General features: G+C 43.8%; 1 protein-coding gene across 1 annotated transcript; it reads left to right on the top strand.

The window, feature by feature from the left end:
- Nucleotides 1-1,946: 1,946 nt before the first annotated feature.
- LOC131459168 (stereocilin) lies at nucleotides 1,947-21,192 on the top strand. The gene is made up of 29 exons (XM_058628652.1): nucleotides 1,947-2,067; nucleotides 2,160-3,296; nucleotides 4,163-4,187; nucleotides 4,280-4,805; nucleotides 5,523-6,416; nucleotides 6,508-6,570; nucleotides 6,678-6,803; nucleotides 8,526-8,692; nucleotides 8,785-8,971; nucleotides 9,235-9,350; nucleotides 10,697-10,829; nucleotides 11,294-11,470; nucleotides 11,654-11,692; nucleotides 11,777-11,953; nucleotides 12,722-12,871; nucleotides 13,295-13,353; nucleotides 13,945-14,068; nucleotides 15,400-15,482; nucleotides 15,578-15,713; nucleotides 16,221-16,411; nucleotides 16,851-16,941; nucleotides 17,036-17,207; nucleotides 17,313-17,482; nucleotides 17,630-17,785; nucleotides 17,877-18,019; nucleotides 19,376-19,524; nucleotides 19,741-19,838; nucleotides 20,679-20,826; nucleotides 21,031-21,192. The coding sequence occupies exons 1-29, from the start codon at nucleotides 1,968-1,970 to the stop codon at nucleotides 21,117-21,119; spliced, it is 5,826 nt and encodes a 1,941-aa protein (XP_058484635.1). The 5' UTR covers nucleotides 1,947-1,967; the 3' UTR covers nucleotides 21,120-21,192.
- Nucleotides 21,193-21,222: the final 30 nt, after the last annotated feature.

Genomic DNA, 21,222 nt, shown 5'->3' with positions numbered 1-21,222 from the left:
GTTCAGGCCGTGCGTCCAGTTAAAGGAATACTTTGCATTTATCTTTGTACTACTAGAATAGGGGTAGTATTTTTTTAAAAATTGTTCCTCCCAACCTCAGTTTCCCCTGAGTCGAGAAGAAGGAAGATATTTCTCAACTCAGGGGAAACAGAGGTTGGGAAGCACAATTTTTCAGAAATACTACCCCCTATTCTAGTAATACAAAGATAAATGCAAATCAGTGAAGTATTCCTTTAATGAAGCCAACACATACAAAATACTCTATAATCTATACAGGAAAGGGTAACGCAAACAAGGAAAACATATTTAAAGAAAAGACAAAAGTGAGGATTCAAGGAGATAATTAAAGATTTAGTTTTGCTCCCGAGTAAAAGCTGAAGAAACATTTATTTATTTATTTATTTAATTAAGAGATTGCACAGTAATTTACGTCAAAGTAAATATGCCACTTTACAACCAGAGGTTAATTTTTCATCTGTAGTCCCTCTAGAAAAAAACACTCGAAGAAACCAGTTAACTGTAAAATGAATCATTTAAAATGTCTCATCGACAGAAAACAACAAATGTGATAAACGCAGGAATACTTCATCTAATTAAAGTGTGATTGGCCAGAATCAAAGTGAAAAACCTGAAGGCATTTTTCTCTCTCTCTGGATTTTGTCAATTTTCGAGTGTGAAAATCACAGATCAGCAGTTTCCGAAATCACTTAAAGTCATTGAATCAACCTGTCTTCCTCACACTGATGCTCAGTTTGAACTTCAGCAGGCCGCCTTGACCATGTCTACGTACCTAACAGTATTAAGTTGCTGCCATGTGATTGGCTGATATGTGTGTTAACAAGCAGGTGGATATATATATATATATGTATATATATATATATATATATATGTATATATGTATGTGTTTATATATATATGTATGTGTATATATGTATATGTGTGTGTATATATATATATATATATATATACACACAGTACATATACTGTGTATATATACACAGTATATATACTGTGTATATATATATATATATATGCTGCACTTTTCTGAAATGATTAGACAGGTTGACCCAAAACCCATGAAACATGAAGCCAAGTAAAACCCTCATACAGAGGCACAAAAAAAAAGCCACAGGTAAAAGAGCAGAGAGAGAGAGAGAGAGAGAGACGGGGGACGGGGTTGGGGAGGGTGGACAAGGAGAGTGAAAGGTGGAGAAAGTGGGAGTGATGGTGAAACAGAGAGGGCCACTCAGAGAGAGGTCAGCTCAGTGTGTGGTAACAGAGAGCTGGCAATCGCCTAAACAGGACACCTGAAGACATGAATGGATTGTAGCTGTTGGTGAGTTCTGATGAAAAAGTAAATTGTCAGAAATATCTTTGTGTAATTTATTAATGAATCAATTTAATCAATGAATGTGATTCATTGTGATTCTTTTTAATGACAGTGTGGTGTGTAGCCGATATGTTGTTTATTTGTGAAAGGGACTGAAAGAAAAAGTAAATCTCTCGAATTATCCTAAATTTAACAACACAAATTTATGAAATACCCTTTAATACAGTTTAAGATACTTTTAACGTCTTATTTAACTAGGTGCAGTGTTCAGTTGTCTTCAGTATATGTCGCCCAGATTGGTGAAAGTCATCGCGTACGCTGATGACGGTCGACTATTTGAATATCGGCTGATACCGATGTACGTTTTTTTTAGTTGAGTAGTTTAAATAGTTGAGTCTTGTCGGTTTTGAAAGTGAATAACTCCACTGATGCTTGTTTAGTAACCATGCAGTGAAAGTGTAAGGTGATGTGGCAGTCATTAAGCTTTAATAGCCTCCTCTCCTCTAAGATACTTTACTCCTTGAGTGTGATCATTAGCTAAATGAAAACAACACAAACATGAGTTTAAACACATCATTTTTCTTTTGCTGTAAAGAAATATGTGACACTGCTGTGTCACTTTGCATGTTGGCATGAGATGAAGATGCCAGGGAACGGGCCAGCGATGGCCACTCTGAGATTCACCAGCATCGTAGTTTGTGCTGTCTTACTGGGACGAGGATGTCCTGAGAAGACGGGTGAGTGTCGCACCAAAATATGTCATATTTGGATGATTTCACAGAACGCGTGTCCCCGCGCTGATGCTGTCGCGCACTTGTTCCCTTCTCAGGAAGTGGTCAAGAGGACCAACGAGATGCCATTCTTAAGGACATCATCTCAAAATGGAGTAAAGGAGGTGGTTGGAATCCTCAGACGGCTCCTCCAGAAACAACCAAGGAGGACCAGTCCGTGCACCCGTGGGTGAGGAATATCATGGGGGGTCTTAAATCCCTGGGTCTTTTTCCCAGCAAGAGTCTGGCGTCGCTGAACAAGCCGATAGACAGACACAGACTCTCAGGCTTTCTCTACAACATCTCCCTGTATCTCCAAGAGATGGGTGCGGAGCTGGAGGAGGCGCCGGCGGAGCCAGACGAGGAACAGCTCTGGGAGAAGGTGCTCCATTTCCTTCTCCAGTCTGAGGGCGGTGCCGCGCTGAACCAGTGGAACGGACGCGTACCACCGCGCCCCAGCCTCAAAGTGCAGGACTGGTTTTTGTCTCTGAGGGGAAGTCCTCACTGGGACTGGTTCCTGGGGCTGTTGCAGAGTCTGATCACTCTGTCAGAGCGTCAGCCGAACTGGCCTCTCTTGACTTTATTAACTCAGAACTGGAGGACTGTGAGTGCTGTGCTGGAGGCCGCACTTCAAGCTATGGTCAGTGGGACGTACGGTCAGGCCAGTGCGGGCCTGCAGGGCTTCATCTGTGCCCTGAAGGGTCGTAGTGACTGCGCCTTCAGTGTCAGCTGGCTCCAGCAGCTGCTGCGCTTCTTTGAGACACGCAGCTGGAAGCCTGTGGTCAGCATACACCCAGCAGGACAAGGAGCTGAGCACAGTAAGGACTCCAGCGCGTTTGGACGCTTGAAGCCCTTCAGTTTGCCTCCTGAGGCCATGATGCAGGACGGACTGTCTGGAAATGCATCTGTGGAAGAGAAGACGGCCGCCCAGGATGATCCAGACTTTGTGCAAAGTTTGCTGCTGCAGGCGTTGTCGCGGTCACGTGGAGGAGAGCAAGGAGGCTACCTGGCGCAGCAAAATGTGGCTCTTGTTCAGAGTTTGGACGGGCTGAGGAGGGGCCTCCTGCACAGGGTGGGCAGTTCTGTGTATGGCAACCTGAGGAAGAAAGTGTCACGTGTTACCATGGCACTGCTTGATGATGTCAGCAGCTTCGTGGATGTGTCACAGCCCAACACTCACGGCCGGTGCTCTGTTGGTGAGTTTGTGGGGCAGTTTCAGGTTGTGGGTCATGTTTAGGTCACATGTGTTGGTTCAGACAATCGCAATAAGGAAGCTTTCATAATACCTTTAAAAAGTTAAGTGTTTCAGAGCACATCTTTCCAAACTATTTGGTTGCCCGTTACACCAGGGGAACTTAAACGTGTAATAATGTTTCCTGTTATGTGGTAAATTTGAGTGGTTGAATCACAGCAGAGAATCAACAGTATTTATACTTTAAACATGTTGACGTGTCGACATGAAAGTGTCGACGAAAAAGGTTCAGAAGTCAATGCTACCGGTTGTTCAGCAGTTTGACAGCATAGCTTCTTGCCTCTGCACTCCTGCTGTATACACACAAACGCTCCCTCAGCCAGGTCTGATAGTTTTGCTTGACGGGGTCTGTTTTCAGATGGAAGTCTGCAGCATACAAATAATGTGACGTTGTTTTTGTTCACAAAGACCAAACAAATGCAGAATCTTAAACGTTTCATTATGATGTTGAAACTGTTTGCACAGTGTCAGTAATTTACTCGTCAAACTGTGTAAGTGTATTTTCAAAGCTCTCAGTTTGGCCTTGTGTTCACCTGAATTACGCTGGAGGGAAAACATGACAGTGACTCACACTGCTTTAAAATCTTTAGAATCATCCCGGGCCATTGAAAGCACCTGTCATTAGCTCGGCTAATCTCTTTATCCTCTCATTGATGTCAGTAACATTATATCGCGGCCATTGTTGGCTGAGCCACACTCCCACTACATCGGGCTTATTTGTGAGCCGCGGGGTCTGCCAACTGCTTTTTCCATTCACTCTGTCACTTTGATTTTTCAGCTAATATTTGCTTATATTTGTCTTTTTCAAAGGTGACCTGAGGCAGCTGATCTTATGGTAAGATGTTTCAGAAACGTGTCTCATTGATTTCATGTTTTCTTCACATCGAATTCAAATCACATTTCCACCATCTGCCCGTGCACATATAGGGGGATAAGGCACAATGTGACTTGGAACACCCAGGCTTTAGGCGTCAGTTCCCATGGTCTCCCGAGCTCACTGCCGTTCCTGTCCTGCCCGTCCACTGAAGAAGCGGAGGTCAGATCACAGCAACCACAGGCCCGTTCTTCACCGAAGGTTTCCAGACAAAACCGCCTCCTCGATCTCGCCAGTGCACAAACGGAGAGGACCGACCAGCCGAAAGGGACCGAGTTCTCCACCGCGACAGAAATCCTGGAGGCGGCGTGTAACGAGTCTATCCCAGGCTTGACGGGCGTCTCCAACTTTACTGTGTACCTCTACTGCAAGCTGTTTGACACGGAGAACGGGTCGGTCCATCCCGCAGGGGCTCAGCTGGGGCTGGACTTGCACGCCACATGCTCGGACGCGGCTTGGTACCTGTCTGCGGCCGAGGACGATTTCCTCTGGGTCCACGTCTGCAGTGAGTTCTTTGCCCACGAGTTCAACAACACCGTGTGTGCCAACTCCTCGTTCTGGCTGCAGAGAGCACATCAGGTAAGGGATTACTGGGAGTTTTTCTGTAAGCTTCTTCATAAATGTCTGTGGCAGAGGACGCAAAGAGACTCCTAGTGGCAGGAATGACACACTATGCATTTAGCCAATCACAGGGCAGGTCAGAAAGCAGCGCTTCTATCAGCGGTTCTCCTAAGCAGATGCACGCACAAGTCCCACTGGTGTAAAAATCACATTTCCAGCATTAGCTGCAACTAAAGGAGAGTCACTTAACGCAGTCACATGAATTCTGTATGGACAGAGCATTTCAGAGATGGAGGATTTGGAGAAGTCTGGTTGTGTTTCACTACCTAAATGCTATTAATGTCTGTATTTGCAGTAACTTTGTGTAGCGCTCCACAGATCCTGAGCGTTGTCTCTTGGTTAAAAACAGGACATTGTGAGGCAGCTTCTGTGTTTCTGAGGCTGTTTCTCATCTTAGCTCTGATTCCGTCATTACAACTGTTGATCTGTCACTTGAGCTGAGCAAAAGTCAACGTGAGGTAACTTGTGAGGATGGTTTGAGGGCCAGATCCGGCCCCAGGGCCTTATGTTGCCCATGTGTGATGTAGAGTGTCCAAATAACGTCTGCATGGAGAACCTGGAGAAATCCCACACAAACCCGGTCTCAGTGACAGTGAGCCACAATAGTATTTAAAGACCTGGGGATGCAGTTCTGCCGACCACAGCTTTAACTCCTTTCTGTTTCATTATTTTCAGGCTGCAGTGACAAAGGACTACAGTTTTTTTAACCAGACAAACATAGACGACCTGTGTGTGCAGCTGTCAGCTGAGGCCACAGGAAGCTCAGGACTCGATGAGGGTTGTTTGGCTCAGTTGGGCAGCAGGTCGCTCAGTGCCCGGGCCTTCACACACTGCTTCCTCCCAAACAACTCCGTCCTCATCTCGGCTTTGTGCGGTGATTCCAGTGATTCTCTGGACTCGCACGGACCGCTCTCGGAGCCAAGCTGGGCCGCCGTGTACTGCTCCAAAGTTCTCAACTTCTCTCACGCTGACAGCACTGAGGAGGCCTGTCAGTACCGGGAGTGGGCTGCGCATCGTTTCACGAACACCACTCTCCTGGAGCTCTGCGGGCACACACACGGCCTGAAAGAGTACATGTGTCTGAATGTTACACTGTACGGTCAGCTGGTGCGATCAGTGCCTCAGTTTGCTGAGTTCTGTGCTGATTTGCAGACGGATCTCGAGGGCAGGAAGTGTTTCCTACAGAGATTTTTTGACATGCTCCCAGCACGGTATGAATTTGACACATCGCAGCTGTGCGTGGACCCGGCCCCGCTTCTGGTCGATGTTCTGCACAAGCTCAGCGTGTGCGAGGTGGAGGGAAGCGAGCGTGAAAGGTTCTTAGTGGCGCTGGGATACGTTCTGCGAGTGTTGGACTTCATGGTGGGCCTCTCGTCGGGTCTCGACGAAGGGGAAAGAGAGGCGAGGCAAGGTTTGGGCCAGGCCATCCTCCTCTCCAGTCTCCTCGATAACACGTCCTGGGCCGCGCTGCAGCCGGAAGCCTCCATGAGCGTCCTTCACACTGTGGGAGTCTTTCTGCGCAGAGAGCAGAACACGTCTCTGAAAGAAGACCTGCTGAGCTGCTTCAGTGTAAGACACACACTCGCATACCCAAACACGCTCACACACACACACACACACACACAGAGCAAAGAGTGAATAACTTTGTGTTGTCAATCAGCCTGTCCTGTGGGACCTGATCCAGCAGGACAACAACTCTTCAGCTCTCAGGGTTCTGATGCAGGTACCAGCCTCTGCAGCAACACTCACTTTTATTATTATTATTATTATTATTTTTGTCACAGCACATCAGCTCGCCGAGTTTAACATTCACTGACTCTATTTTCCCAGGAGTACCTCCAGATGCCGAGGGACAGCATTCGCACTCTTGTGATGTCTGCTGAAAAGGATGCAGTCAAGAGGTTTCTCTCGCATATGCATCGGAGCTGGAACCAGCTGCAAGTTGAAACTAGTCAGGTTTGTTCTCGGCTGGACTTCGTTATATTTATAGCCCAAAATCACAAACACAGTCTGCCTCCAAGGGTTTTACAGTCTGCACAGCAAGTGGCATCCTCTGTCCTCAGACCCTCATATTGAGTGAGGAAAAACTCGACGGACAGACGTACAGAAACGAGTTCAGCAGATCACAAACAAAACATCAAATTCTGGAAACAGATCAATGTAGAAAATATAAATAGGCAGATGGTCACAATAATAGAAAAACCAACTAGTATTAATACTAATAATATTATACTTTGACACTTTTTTACGTACTTACTTTGACACTTTTTTACGTACTACTTTGACACTTTTTTACGTACTTACTTTGACACTTTTTTACGTACTTACTTTGACACTTTTTTACGTACTTACTTTGACACTTTTTTACGTACTACTTTGACACTTTTTTACGTACTTACTTTGACACTTTTTTACTTACTACTTTGACACTTTTTTACGTACTTACTTTGACACTTGTTTAAGTACTCTCGGTTGCTGCTAAAATTTGTTGTACATGTGCAATGACAATAAAAGGATTCTGATTCTGATTAATATTAATGAAGATGGTGTGAAGAAGGAGTTTTCTATAAAACATGAAAGAGGACATGACAAGTTAAAAATGTCCCCAAAGGTTTAACAGAACTTTCCAAAATGTTGGTAAAAATTTTGAGGAGATATGAAACTAACAAAGTTCCCATGGGTCCTTGAAAGTTTGTGAATGTTAAAGTTTTTAAAATCGCCCTAAATGAAAGTGCTTGAATTTTGTGCAAAACAAAGTTAAATTGATATTTAAGTAAATGTCTCCCTTGTTTGTTTCGTCGCCACCTACTGATTCCGCCCTGCATTGCTTGATGTCATAGTGTCATCGTCATAGTTACTAGCCGTGTCCACTGTCTGTCTCCGACTGTTGATGTGAGATTTTGATTCCTCGCAGAACAATGAGCGAGTAAAGTTAAGCAAGGACGTGATGTGTAGGAAATGCTCACTAAAGAAAAATGACAAAGACCGACTTTGACCAAGATCTGAAGGACAATCACTTGTCCAGAGAGCGGAGTGTGCTGCAAATCAATACAATTGGACGCCATCATGGACGAAGCCGCTCTAACAAAGCTGCCCTCCCATCTTAAGCTGTGTCAGCACATTGGGTTCCTTGAATTTTAAGGAATTGATCTTGGAAAGTCCTTGAATTTAAGGTGTGGGAACCCTGAATGAGTAAATCCACGGCTGTTAAGTTGAACCAGGTTCACTATAAGATACAGTATAGCCACTGTGTGCTGTCAAGTGTGTAAATAGTTATGAAAGACGGGAACTGAACCCCCCAGAGGTGGGAAGTGAAACCTTAACTTTCTGGTTGAAACACTCTACCGCTGTCTATTATTGTAGTAAACTGTGGTTCTTGCACTAGGTGGAGGCATGTTGTGGTTTCCTGAACAGTCCACCACACATTCCTCCTTTCATCTGCTTTAATTTAATTCACATAATGAGCGCCTTCATCCTTTATTCGTTGAATCTGTTTCTGTTGCACTTATTCCACCTCACTCAGGTGTTTGCAAATCAAAAAACGCACATAAAAGCCGGCTGATGGAGCTGTCAACCCTGCAACAGTGTCACTTCTCTCTCCTGTTGTTGACTCTAAATGACACCAGTCGCTGTTGTTTTCTTTTGTTCTGTCTCTCACTCTCACTCTCTCTCAATCAGGCGTCGCAACAAGAGCTGCAAGCCATGGAGACGATGACCGCTGCGTTCATCCACAAGTTCCCGCGCGTCACCCCGGAACTGTTTGTGGACTTGTCTCAGTTCATTCCCTTCATGTCTGTCCCGGACATCATGAGTTTCCCGACCTCTCTGATCATCAACGACAGCGTGTGAGTCGCCGTCGTCGTCGTCGTCATCATATTCACGTGCGTATTGTCTTGTGAAAAATGCTAAAGGCGTGCGTCTGTGTCGGGGTCTTTAGACTGACCGCCATCCGTGACCACAGCTCTGGGATGAAGTCGCTGCAGAAAAGGGCCTTTGTGAAGAGACTCCTGCAGTCCAGTGTGGTGGGCGACGTCCACACGTGGCCACCGTACTTCCTCAGTTCCATCCTCCCGCTCCTGCCGTACCTCCCAGTCAGTCGTTTTCAGCAACTGACGTCACAACAGGTCAGAGGCCTTTATGCTGTTGCATTCACAGTCACTAAACACTTAAGACACATCAAACTTCTAAAGTGGAACCAGGTTAAATCGGAGGTGACATCACTCCCGCCGCGAGGCAAGAGTTTGCAGAACATCACCTTACTAGAAACTATGTGTTTGCTTGCTCTTGTGATGTGCCTCCTTTTTCATATAGTAGTTAATGCATTTTGTTTCCAGCTTATTCAAAAATGATTAATCTGAAAATGACTCATCTGTTGTCTCTCTCTCAGCTTGCTCCTCTGGTGGAGTTGCTAGGCAACGGCAGCCTGGATGGTGTAAGGGGGCGCCATGTGCTTCGCACCCTCCTCAACAGGAAGAAGAACCTGACCAGTGATAACATACTGAGGTGGGGCCTAGACTGAAGAAGTGGACCATTTAAGTGCTTGTTAAGGCTGATTTATATCGTCTTCACTCACAAAGAGAGAGAGACATCTGTTTGCAACGGTGTAACCGTCATTGCCCATTTACTGGTTTGTTAAGCAGAGAATCCACCAGGACAGGACAGCGCACACTTGAGAGTTTCTGTACTACGTCGTACCCAGGGACTGGTTTAAGTACAAACTGGGAACGACGGTCATGTGATAAGACTTCGCCGGCGCTGGCATCTATTCCTCAAGCTAGAAGTCCTGAAGTTTTCACTACAATAGAGGATTTTAAAAGAGAAATCTCAGAAAAGTGGAAGAAGAGACAGCTTCAAGTATATCACGTACAAGAAACAACTCAATATCAGGAAAAAGAGCACCCCGGGGTTTAGGGTTCGGCACGGAGATGAAGTGAGGTTAGGGTTATGGCCAAGATGACCAAGATGGCCAAGAAGTAAAAAAACGGTAAAGGCCATATTGTTCGGGTAAATCCTTGGACCTGCGTACTACGGCCCTCGGTACGTCACTTCCCGGTACCACAGCCCTCCGAAAAATACTCAACCGGCCAAATGGAAATGGAATTGGGCTTTGGAGGGTTGCTGGTTCGAATCCCTACCAGGTCAAACGGCTGGGGTTCCCTTGTTATTTGGACACTGTAGATTGGGAGGAACCGCATCTGCACGCTTTATATTACTAAAGTCATCACAGCACGGCTGCATGAAACTGCCGTGACTTCGTTTTACACACGACACAAAAAAAACTAGTGACTAATGACTTGTAAAGCAGTTGTTTTCAGTGTAACTGAATCATTAGATTCAGTTAATTAAAAAGATTTGTTCACAGAATCGTTCCTGCGTGACTGGAGCACAGAATCTGTTTCCTCACTATATTTTAGAGATTAACACAGCGATTTTTGGTGGAATTAAGCTTTAAGAAGAAGTGGGGTTATGTGTATGTGGTACGTATGTACGCTGCTTTAGGTATGCACCTGAACACCTATTAATCCTGTTTACTTCATCTCTGTTTTATGCTTTTACTTCATTATTATTATTATTATTATTATTATTATGATATTTACTGATGAACAGATCTCTGTGTGAAGTTGTTTGATGAGTGAAGAGAAACTCTGTCATCTGTTATTTAAGTGTCAAGTCTGTTGTTGTGTCGTATTTAAGGGTTAAGCCTTTCGTTATATCTTATTTAAGTGTTGAGTCTTTCGTTATTTTTGCTATTTTATTGTGTACCTCAAGCCGGGAGTCTCTGCAAAACTTTCATTATGTCCTCATAATGACAGTAAAAAATTCTTGAATTTTGAATCTTGAATCTGTAGGTTAGGGGTCCTCGCCTGTTATCTGGATCCAGGAGACCTGGGTTCATATGTGCTGGACTCGGCTGTGTCCTCTGCTCTGTGGCAGCAGCTGGCTCAGTGTATGTCAAAGGGCTTCATCAGTGACAGCGGGCGAGTGAGTGACACATGTTCACACAGACACCAGAATATGATTCACACCCAGTGCTGCACTGAAATAACAGATATTTGTCTGCTTAACTAAAAGCTCACCTAATAAACTCTATGTCTGCTTAATTTAACGATATTTTTAAGAATTTTTCACACTGTAAGACGGCCTTTACGAGTGTATTATTTTGTAACTGCAGAGTTCGTAATCTATTATTAGGATCAACCTTAAAGTGACGCAAACTTGCCAAACGAGGCAGCAGTAGACCAGCAGCACTCGTCTCCCTGTGAGCTAAAAACGCTGATTTTCTTCATGGATTTTGGTGCTGGAGAGTGAGCAGTGGGTGGTTCTTTTATGAGGTGGTTGAAATCAATTTATTTTTGTGTCCCTGCTTGCAGCCGTTTTTTCAGACTGAACAAGCTTCTGTCAGGTGACGGGGGGTTTAACTCTGTGTAACTGTGTCTCATGAATAGTTGTCCTCATGGTTGACACCGGCTCTTCAGACCCTGAATGTCAGCACCATGGCGGAGCTCTCTGCTCTCAGTGCTCTGCTGCCTCAGCTTGGAGCTCCCTTCCTGCTGTCGCTCCCCTCACAGCAGCTCCTGGAAATCCTCTCACAGCCAGGATTACACAGATACTCCCCAGCACAGGTCAGCACACCAGTCCAGTCTTCCTCTCACATTGTCCTCCTTCTGCCAAAGGCTTATGTGGAGATACAGTTAATTAGCTGCCCAGGGATAAACACACATAAATAAAAAATATGACCGATAAGTATCAGTAAAGATGTGTATTTTGTGAGCAGGATTAGTCATTTTTTGTTTAAATTTCCACAGGCGTTTCAGCTGCTAACTAAGCTTTCCAAGGACACAAATGTAAGCAGATATATTTAAAAATAAAACATCTTCTCAGTTCCCGCACAGCTGCATTGCTCACCCGTGTTTATTCCTCTCTGCCAGCTCACTGTGGAACACCTGTGCAGACTGAAGCCGATACTCTCTGGACTCTCGCCGGCTGTGCTCAGAGACGTCCAGTGGTCAGAGATCAGCGGGCCTGTCCACTGTCGGTGCTGGACGACGCTGTTAGCGGAGCTGAAGCCTGGCCACAGGGCCATGCTGTATGATGCAATGCAGGAGGTACCAGTGGCAGTGCTTGTTGTCATGAATCCATCACTTTTTCACCCCTCAGCTCTTTATAATTCAGCTGCTGTGTTGTTTACATGTGGGATTATAGAGGATGTGAACTATTTCCAGCCGTTTTCCTCTTGCAGATGGGGAATTCTTTTGGTTAAACTTGACGTCATGATGATTAAAAATGATTGCAGACTGTAATGGTGATGGAAAGACACTTAAATTAATCTTTTGGTCACTGGGGTACAGTTTTTTTTATATGACAAGCATTTCTTTCCTGGTGTCTATCACCAGTGTCAGTGATGACAAATGTTCTCCCATACTTTCCATGAAGTCATTTTATGAAGCGTAGTATTTCAGGAAGCACCATAATCCCCCTCTAATCCAACAAAAACAATGAAAATAAACATTTGTTAATCCATTTTTCTAATTAGACAGAAATATACATTATTATATATACATCTTATTTCATTATAAATGAAACCCCTAATTCACTGAGTTACATGTATATTTCTTTTCCAGTTAACTGGGCCTAGATTTGCCGCTTTAAAAATCTGTTTTCAGCTGATTATTAATGAATTAATCGGCCAATTATTACTTATTTTCATTCCACTTTTGCTACCTGATTAACGTTCCTAAACATTTTTTTTATAATTACTTTATACACCATTTTTTTTCAAAAACACAGCCCTGGTCGGTGTGAAAAATGTGCTTTCCCGTAGACCCTCGGTGCTTAAAATGCCACTTGTTCCTGTTGTGGTCGCGTGTTTCCAGGTTGTACTCAGAGACCTGCAGAACCTCACACTACAGCGAAACTGTCTTCTACCGTTTGTGCCTCTGAGGACGCTGAGCGACGCCACGGATGGAGAAACAGTCCTGAGACAAATTAGCCTGTACCGGGACGCTCTCTGGTCACAACAGCAGGTGCACATTCTTTTCCCTCCCTTTCTTAACTTTGTCTTTGTGTGCTCTCAAACGTTGTCGTAACACGACAACAATGCGTAGCTGGTTCTCTGAGCTCCTCTCGTAGTCCTCTTTGGTCTGAAACTCATTAGTTATGCTTCACATGAGCCTTTCAGAATATTATTACTCCATAGGCATCAGCCGCCATCAGGCTAATTAGTTTGGATGTCGTACAATGGTGCAGAGGAGTGTAGCATAAATTAATAATATCTACCTGAAAGGGATTTTTTCACGGCCAAGAGTGTGTTGACCTGCTTTCACCACCTGTTCTCAGCTGAATACACTCCTGAGTCAAATCAATAAAAGTTCTCCTTTTCACTCCGTCATGACATTGAAGCATACTTTCACACATTGTGCATATATTTCTTTTTTTTTTCTTTCCAGGCTCAGCTTCTGTTTAGAAAAATCCATGAATTAACGAACGTGACCAGCAAGTCAGTGCGGTAAGTTGTACCAATGTTGAATTAAAATACAGCCGTAGGTATGGTACTGTATATGTGGTGGTAGCTCAGTGGCAGAGCGAGTCGTTTCTTAACTTAAACGGTTGTGGGTTCAATTCCCAAATTGGTTGGTCAAGTGAAGAATAAACTTAAAGTCATTATGATGTTGTTTTGTTTGTTTAATTCGACCAAATTTGACCAGTTTTTTTTATTTATTTATTTTATTTTCATAAAACACAGTAAAGGGCTTTTATTTTCTTTGAAGGAAGTGACTTTGGCGTCGTCTTTTTGTCAATTTTATTTATTTATTTCAATCCAAACTTCCTCTGTTGTGGGAATGAGACGTGTGTCTCCGATCCACTGTCTGAGGATCAAATAACACATTTATCTCTGGAAATTGGTAAAAAAAACTAAAGAAAACAAAAAAACTGTATATTTTTTGCGTGAAGTGGCCGTTGAACACTGTGCCGGCAGCGTGTGAAAGATGAGTGGAGGAAGAAAATGTGCTGCACATACGTGGATGTGCTGTATGAAAGTATGAGTGAACTGGTGAATGGAAAATAAAGCAGTAGACAATTTTCTTTTTTCTTTCAGGGCTCTGGGTCAAATCGCTGGTGGAATGAGCTGCGACTTTTTGAGGCTTTGGACCAACGGCACTGATTTTGCAGAGTTACTTCAGTTTGTTAGTGACCTGCCTGGAACCATGAGGCCGGCCCTGGTGAGAAGCAAACACATCATGACATACACCAGCTGTAGCTGTAATTCCTTACATTGATTTGCTAATGTGTGTGGCCACACGGGTTGGTGTAGAGGTTAGCACTTTGCAGCAAGAAGACCTGACTTCACAAGCTGCTCAGAACAAGGGAGCTTTCTGCATGGAGTTTGCATGTTGCATGACACAACTCCTTATATGGACATCCTGGGGGGTGATCTTCAGGCTTTACAAAATGTGTGTTTTCTTCTTCTTATAGTTTTTATTCAGGTTTGTTTATATACTAAAAAAAATGCCTATAGGTTGTGCTGAAAAAAAGGAATATGAGACGCTCTATATTGCACATTCTTATAGCCTCTGTATATGCGTTTTATATGGAAGTAAATCTGTGCCATCTGAGTTTGAATTCGAATTTCTAACACTGAATTTTTTTGCATAGAAATTAGACTTTGAATTTTAAAAAAACATCAAATGTCAAGCACTGATTTTTTTCTTTTGCCTTAGATTTTTTTTCAAAGTTGAAATAAATTCAGTTGCAAAAAATTCAACGTCTCAAAAAATTCAGTTGCAAAAAATTCAGTGTCTCAAAAAATTCAGTTGCAAAAACGTCAGTCAATATCCGGGTCACCAGAGAGAAGCAATCGATCCCTCAATTCATCCAACACCAAGCCAATCAACTTACGCTCACATTGGTCATGTGACACCAACACGGGAATGCTGTCACATTGTTCAATAAATCATGTTAATGTGAAACGTGTCGACTAATATCTAATACTTAATTACTGACAGCATTCCCGTGTTGGTGTCACATGACCAATCAAAGGCAAAAAAAAAAATCAGTGCTTGAAATTTGATGGTTTATAAAATTCAAAGTCTAATTTTGATGCAAAAAACTTCAGTGTTAGAAATTCGAATTCAAACTCAGATGGCACAGATTTACTTCCATAGTTTTAACATAGCAATGGGGAAAAAGCAGCCTAGATGCTCTGTGTTCTGAGACTTGGCGCTGACAGATTTGCTCTTTTGATGCTCCCTGGATTAACCAAGCAGCACTCAAAGCTAAACAGGGACAGGAGACGCTGAGAGTGAGCAGCGCCTCAGCGTCTTTGAAAAAGCATTTTAAACTTTTGATCCTGCTAAATTCAGATCTGGAGAAAATGGAGATGAGGCAGCATTCGTGCAGCAAGTACTGAATGAGGGAGGAGTTTACTTAAATGAACCGTCTCGATGAGACAGTGGAGCATGATGATTAATAGACTGTGGTGCATGTCCTGCATGAACTTAATAGAATGTGTTTAATACAAACAAGGTCAGATGTGTTTTGGCTGTGTCACCAGCGCAAATGCATCATCGAGGAAATGAGGAAACAGCCCGAGCTTGACCTCACTGTTTTGGACTCTGGGTTTGCTGCGACATTACCGTGAGTGTAATCTTTCACTCGTGAGTGTTTCACACTTTAGTTTTGCACCCAGATTGCAACTAAAACGCAACACCACCTGTTCCCTGTTTTCCCAGCGTGACGATGATGGAGAACTTCTCTAATGCATCCTTCAGAGCCATTCTGGACCACATCCAGGCGCATTTTGCCGAATTCCTCAAACTGCCACATTACAAGCAGACGAATTTAGCTGAGAAGGCCAAGGCTGAGCTGGTGAGACGTGAACTACATTTACTGCACAACACCCTCGGTTGTAAGCAGAGAAGTTCGATCAGTAACCAGTTGATGCGTGTAATCTGTTTGTTTTGTGTTAACGCATTAATAGCAAGGCTCTGTAATTTTGTTTCTAAACATCTTTTATCGGATTTGTTGAAATCCTGTTGTCCAGTCGTTTTTATTTGAACCACTTGGAGTGATTTCGCTGACATACCTGTCTGTCATTAACCGCTCTGAGTTTTCACAGTGTTGTGTCGAGGAGGCCGAGTAATAACATAAAAATACTCAACTTCACTCAAAAAATGTGCAAATAATAACAAAAAGAGGACCACGTGGCTTCAGGATAGCTGTGTGTGTGTATTCCAAATGTCAGGAGAGAAATAGACGGGGAGAGATTCAGGCGGCAGGCTGCCTCATTCTCTCAGCTTTTCACACAAGTGCAGTCATGTCGCTGTGAAATCCTTGTCATCCAGGCTCACTGTGTGCATGTGATGCTCTCCTCAGGCTGACGCGGGGATTGACGGCGCCACGCTGGACGTCCTGGGGCCCTTACTGCCTTTCTTGGATCGTGACAGTTTGTCTCAGGTGGACAGAGGAGCTGTGGCTCTGCGGCTGGAGGAGATGAGGAGTTTCTGCCTTCCTGAAGAGGCTCTCAGAGATATCAGTGCCCTGCTCACTCACAATGACTTGCTTGGGTAAAGGACAAAAACATGGGGTCGACATGGCAAACAAACGTTATACTATATCTTTGTATAACTCAGGAATGCATTGAATAATCGTTTTAATTATGCACATACAGTATGATATGCAACATTTTTATAAATGACAGTTTCAACAGTCAGCGTTATAGTTGAGTCATCAAGACATACAAATAAAAAAAAGTGCTTCCATTAAGCAGAAATGACACAGTTGCCACTTTTTCCATTGAAAAGTTATTTGTCATTGTTATTATTATTATTATTATGTCACGATATTGCAACGTTATAACACCATTAATACAACAGTATACTGTACATTGTTTACTAAAGCCAGACTTTGGTATTAGTTTAACAGAAGTACACTATCTTGACCATAAGACACGGGTTATTTTACTCAATTTGTTTATTAATGGACGGACATGTTCACCTTCCTTAGGGATCCGTCCAAATGGCAAGTTGGGGATGTTGAACATTTGGGCAGGTTGGTGTTTTCACTCTCAACAAAGCAGATCAACGCCATCCCACTGGTAAGCACCTGAAAGCCCCTCCTCTCTCAATGCAAACGCTGTGTTTAACCTCCCTGTTTTCTGAGGTTTCATTTTGTGTGTTCCTCCTGTGCAGACGGTGCTGAACAAAGACACGGTGGAACAGGTCCTGATGGGTCAAAGGAGCTGGGAGAACAGTGCGGTGGGCGGAGTGTGTATCAGTCAGTGTATGGACCAGCATCACCAGAGACGGCAGACGCAGAGTCTCGTCAGAGGGATTGTCAAAGCACGGAGCAGGAGGGCAAAAGGTCCGACACGTACAGTACAGTACTTCCCACAAATGTTGACCCTCACTGCACATGGAAACGTGTCATTCCTGATAATGAATCCACTCCCATGTCGTTGACCTGCAGTGCCAGTTCCGAGCTGCGCAGACATCAGAGGGACGTTACCTTCGGCTTGGACGTCCGCTCAGCTCAGTCGTATATCCCAGCAGGATCTGAAACAGTGTGTGGAGGTTCTCGGTCAAGACAATTCTCTGAGCTCCGAGCAGCGACGCTCACTGTGGATGAAACTCAGACAGGTCAGTTTTAAACTCGTGCCTCTAAGGTACACGCCAAGTTTAGAAAGCCTCATCTCACGCTAGTTTCTTTTATTTGATGTTACTTTCACTCCACACTGACGATCTGAATACAACGTTTTCAACACTTTTAATCAACGGTTGATCCAGTCTTTCAGTCCGGTCAGAGAACTGAGAGCAGACCAGGTCTTGGCTCTGGGCTCGGTGGTGACGGAGATGGGAGAAAGAGAACTGCAGGATGCAAATCTCACTGACCCGGGTGTGTTGACACATCTGGGGACACTGATGGACTGGAGCCAGAAAAAGGTCTCACTGTTGTTTTTTTTACGTTTTCATCGCGACACAAAGAGGACAATGAATGGAGTTGACCTGAATACTGTGTTGTTGTTTGTTCCAGATGAGAGCTGTGGTTTTAGGTGTGATGCGGAGACGCAAGCTGAAGGTGGAAGACATGACTTTTGTCGATCTGGTGACATTTGGTCATCTGATCTGTGGTCTGTATCCAGCTGAGATGAAAAGACTGAGCCCATTTGGCCTCAGGTCAGTCAAAAAACTTATAATTAATAATCATTTTATTCCTACAATGGGGAATTTCACAGCACCAAAGACACCTGACATCTACGCATATATTGTAATATAATGAGGAGATGTAAATTGTGCCAAATATACTGTATGTGATTAGAAATTGCAGTCGTTTCTGATTATCCACAATCCTTCCTTAAAGTTAAATGTTGCAGCTGGATATCCCCTCACCTCACCCTTTCACAACAAGTGTGTTTGAGAAACTATGAAGCTTCCACTTGGCATCAAAGCTCAAAAGATACTACTGTAGCCGACCCAGGCTCATGCTGGGGAATTTTATACAATCTGGAGATAGAAAAAAGTACCCTTTAACAATTAAGTATATAAGTATAAGGAAATTTCATTTCAGTGGGAAATGAATGCAAACAGACTTTCCAGCGAACCAAAGAGAGGAAGTGTGGGTCACCATTTAGTTTTGAACACCAAAGTCAGAACAGAAACCCAAAGACTTCATAAATTTGGTGTTTCTCCATTGTTTTTTACGTATGGCAAACAAGCCACAAGCTGAAGGGGACGGATTTCGATGAGTTGGGTTTTCTTCTTCCTTGTCAGGGTTCGTTTTGGGCAACCCCCTGCCCCAAACGAGCAGCTGTTTTAACTGCGCGACATTGTCCAGGCAGGTTTTGGTCTGCTTATGAAAGTACAGTGTGAAAGTGAACCAAACCAAACGTAGGTGTGAAAGCGCTTTTAGGATATTATATTGGAATGGTCCAGCAGGCGAGATCAGCGCCCATGCATTGGACGCCAGATTGTTGTGGGATTGTATGCATAACTGGATCAATTATGCTACTTTCTGAGACCATTTAACACAGAAAGTACGGAGAGGTCCACAGGCAACTGAGCCATCATTTGTGAGCCACTTTGAGGACATTGCCAAACTCAAATAGCTCTCAGTAGAGACAATAACTCTGCCACGGCCCAACAGTTTCCCTAAATTCAATCAGGTCTTATCGCTAAGCCAAGTGCTGGATCTGCCCCCTTAACCAGATATGCACTAAAATTTTATGGGTTCTTCCTTGGCCTGTACTCCATTCCTCAACAAAGTTAAGTGAAAATGCATGAAGTTCTTGTTCCTTTGATACATAACCTCCTTATTTGAGGCAATTATCTAATATACTGTACTGCAAACAGGGGAATGACACGGACTAAAGGAATAAAAATGAGTTGTATATGTAGAGGCATTAACTGATATCATAAACATCTGCTGACAGATTTCCTGTGTGCATTACTTCGCAGCATTGACCCATTAAAACATTTTGCTTACCTTCACTATAAAGCGGTATAAAAAGTCTGTCTTTCTCTGTCTCTCTGCAGTGTGGCCGCCTTCTTCTTACGGGAGATGTCCCTGCCTTGCACTGACCAGCAGATGGAAGCACTCACAGGTTGTTTGTCCAGACCAGAGGCCTTTGGGCCAGTCAGTGCTTGGGCACCAGAGGTTTTCACTGAAATTGGAACACTGGCAGGTACAGTGCAACTTTAGATCAACTCAATTTTAAAATAGTTTTTCCAAAGGCTTTGGAGGGCAGTAAAAGCAGTAAAAACTGGCTCTTGGATGGATAGGTACAAATAAAAAAAAAATATACCCCAGGGTGGGAAAGGGGAAGTTCTTTTGTCCTTAACCATTTGGTCTGATTTGATTTAAGACTCCGTCTAAGTGCCGTGTTTGTCTTTCTGTCCAGCGGGTCTGGAGGATATAGTGCTGTCAGCTCTGGTACAAGAACAAGTGGAAGGAATGTGCCCCGCAGCCATTGCCCTGATGCCTCCAAAGAAGATGGCAGTGAGTTACACGCATGCATTATTTCCACCAGGCTCATCCACAACGCAGTGTTTGAAGGTGCAATATGGAAAGATGGAGGATAACCTACGTTATCTACGTTACTCACACCTACTTTCAATTTAGAGTGACCAATTTACCTAATCCCCCATATTGCATGTTTTTGGACTGTGGGAAGAAGCCGGAGAACCCGGAGAAAACCCACTCACACACAGAGAGAACATGCAAACTCCATGCAGAAAGGCATTAACAAATATTAACTACGACCTTTTCACGTTGTTATCAATGTTGCAGAGATTTGATTATCAGGTGACACGGCCAAAGTTGGAGTTTCTTGAGTGAAGTGTTAAGTTGAAAAGCTTTATTGAAGACAGCTCAGATCTGAGGAGAACTGAGATGAGCCAACAGTTGGGCATCCTCTGTCATTCTGCCTGTAAATCCCAGAGTTATGTTAGTATTTAAAGGGTTTTGGAGGCCTTTCTCTGCTGATACCTAGAGCTGACCTTCAGGAGGACTGCACAGTTGAGTTATCTGTCCTCTGCCCCAGTCAGTGAAAGGCTTCAAACGAGGAGAAGGATAAGACCAGACTATTGGTACGGTGTTTTCATGATGGAAGCTCTACAAACTTAAGCCCCAAAATGAGTCATTACTAAGTTGATGCATGCATTATGTCACATGTGTGTCTCCATTGGTTAGAGTAAACATAAGTTAGGTGGTAGACTCCAAACAGCAAACTAAACATTTTTAAAGAAAACAAATATGTCAAAAAGTATGAATTGAGGATACTGGGTCCTCCACACAGATACAGTTTGTATTTGTGGTGTTTGTATTTGTGTCTGGCAGGTGGTGTTCAGTGCATTTCACCTGTCATGGCTGACTGTGGAGCAGGCGTGGGCTGTCACCGAGGAGCAGTGGGCCGAGCTGGACGCTGAGCAGAGACACGCTGTGGGACTGGCTCGGTATGAAGGAGACGTCCTGCTGGAGAAGAGAGGTGGGTTGTCTCGGGGGGGGGCGGAGATAGTAATATCTCATTGTAATAACGTCCTTCGGAATGGACCTGCTCTCACTGCCTGATGTTTTAATAAGTATTTGTGAGCACATAGATATATTTATTGTTGCAATACCCGCCTCTGCTGAGCAACCAGCATGAATTTTATGTTGTGTTTATAAGGTGATAAACCTTGTGCCTCCACAGGAAGAAACATGGCTCCAGTGGCCCTGAACACACGCAGCCATGCTCTCTGCTCGCTGGCTCTGTGCCTCTTGTTGTGGAAACTCATTTAAAACACTGAAAAGATTGAACTGACCACTGACCTCCCTTGGTATCATTGTATTTGTAAATCAAATAAATATTTTGAACTGGTCTGTTATCTCTGTGTTTTCATTT

Source organism: Solea solea, chromosome 5, assembly GCF_958295425.1.
Source record: "Solea solea chromosome 5, fSolSol10.1, whole genome shotgun sequence".
Lineage (NCBI taxonomy): Eukaryota > Metazoa > Chordata > Actinopteri > Pleuronectiformes > Soleidae > Solea > Solea solea.
This window is presented reverse-complemented; position numbering and strand designations above follow the sequence as displayed.

What these genes read in the sequence shown, in the direction of transcription:
- LOC131459168 (XM_058628652.1), top strand. Translation starts at nt 1,968, where the DNA reads ATGAAGATGCCAGGGAACGGGCCAGCGATGGCCACTCTGAGATTCACC. An exon ending in AGGATGTCCTGAGAAGACGG is followed by an intron (nt 2,068 to 2,159) that starts GTGAGTGTCGCA and finishes TTCCCTTCTCAG; the next exon opens with GAAGTGGTCAAGAGGACCAA. An exon ending in AGATCAACGCCATCCCACTG is followed by an intron (nt 16,942 to 17,035) that starts GTAAGCACCTGA and finishes CCTCCTGTGCAG; the next exon opens with ACGGTGCTGAACAAAGACAC.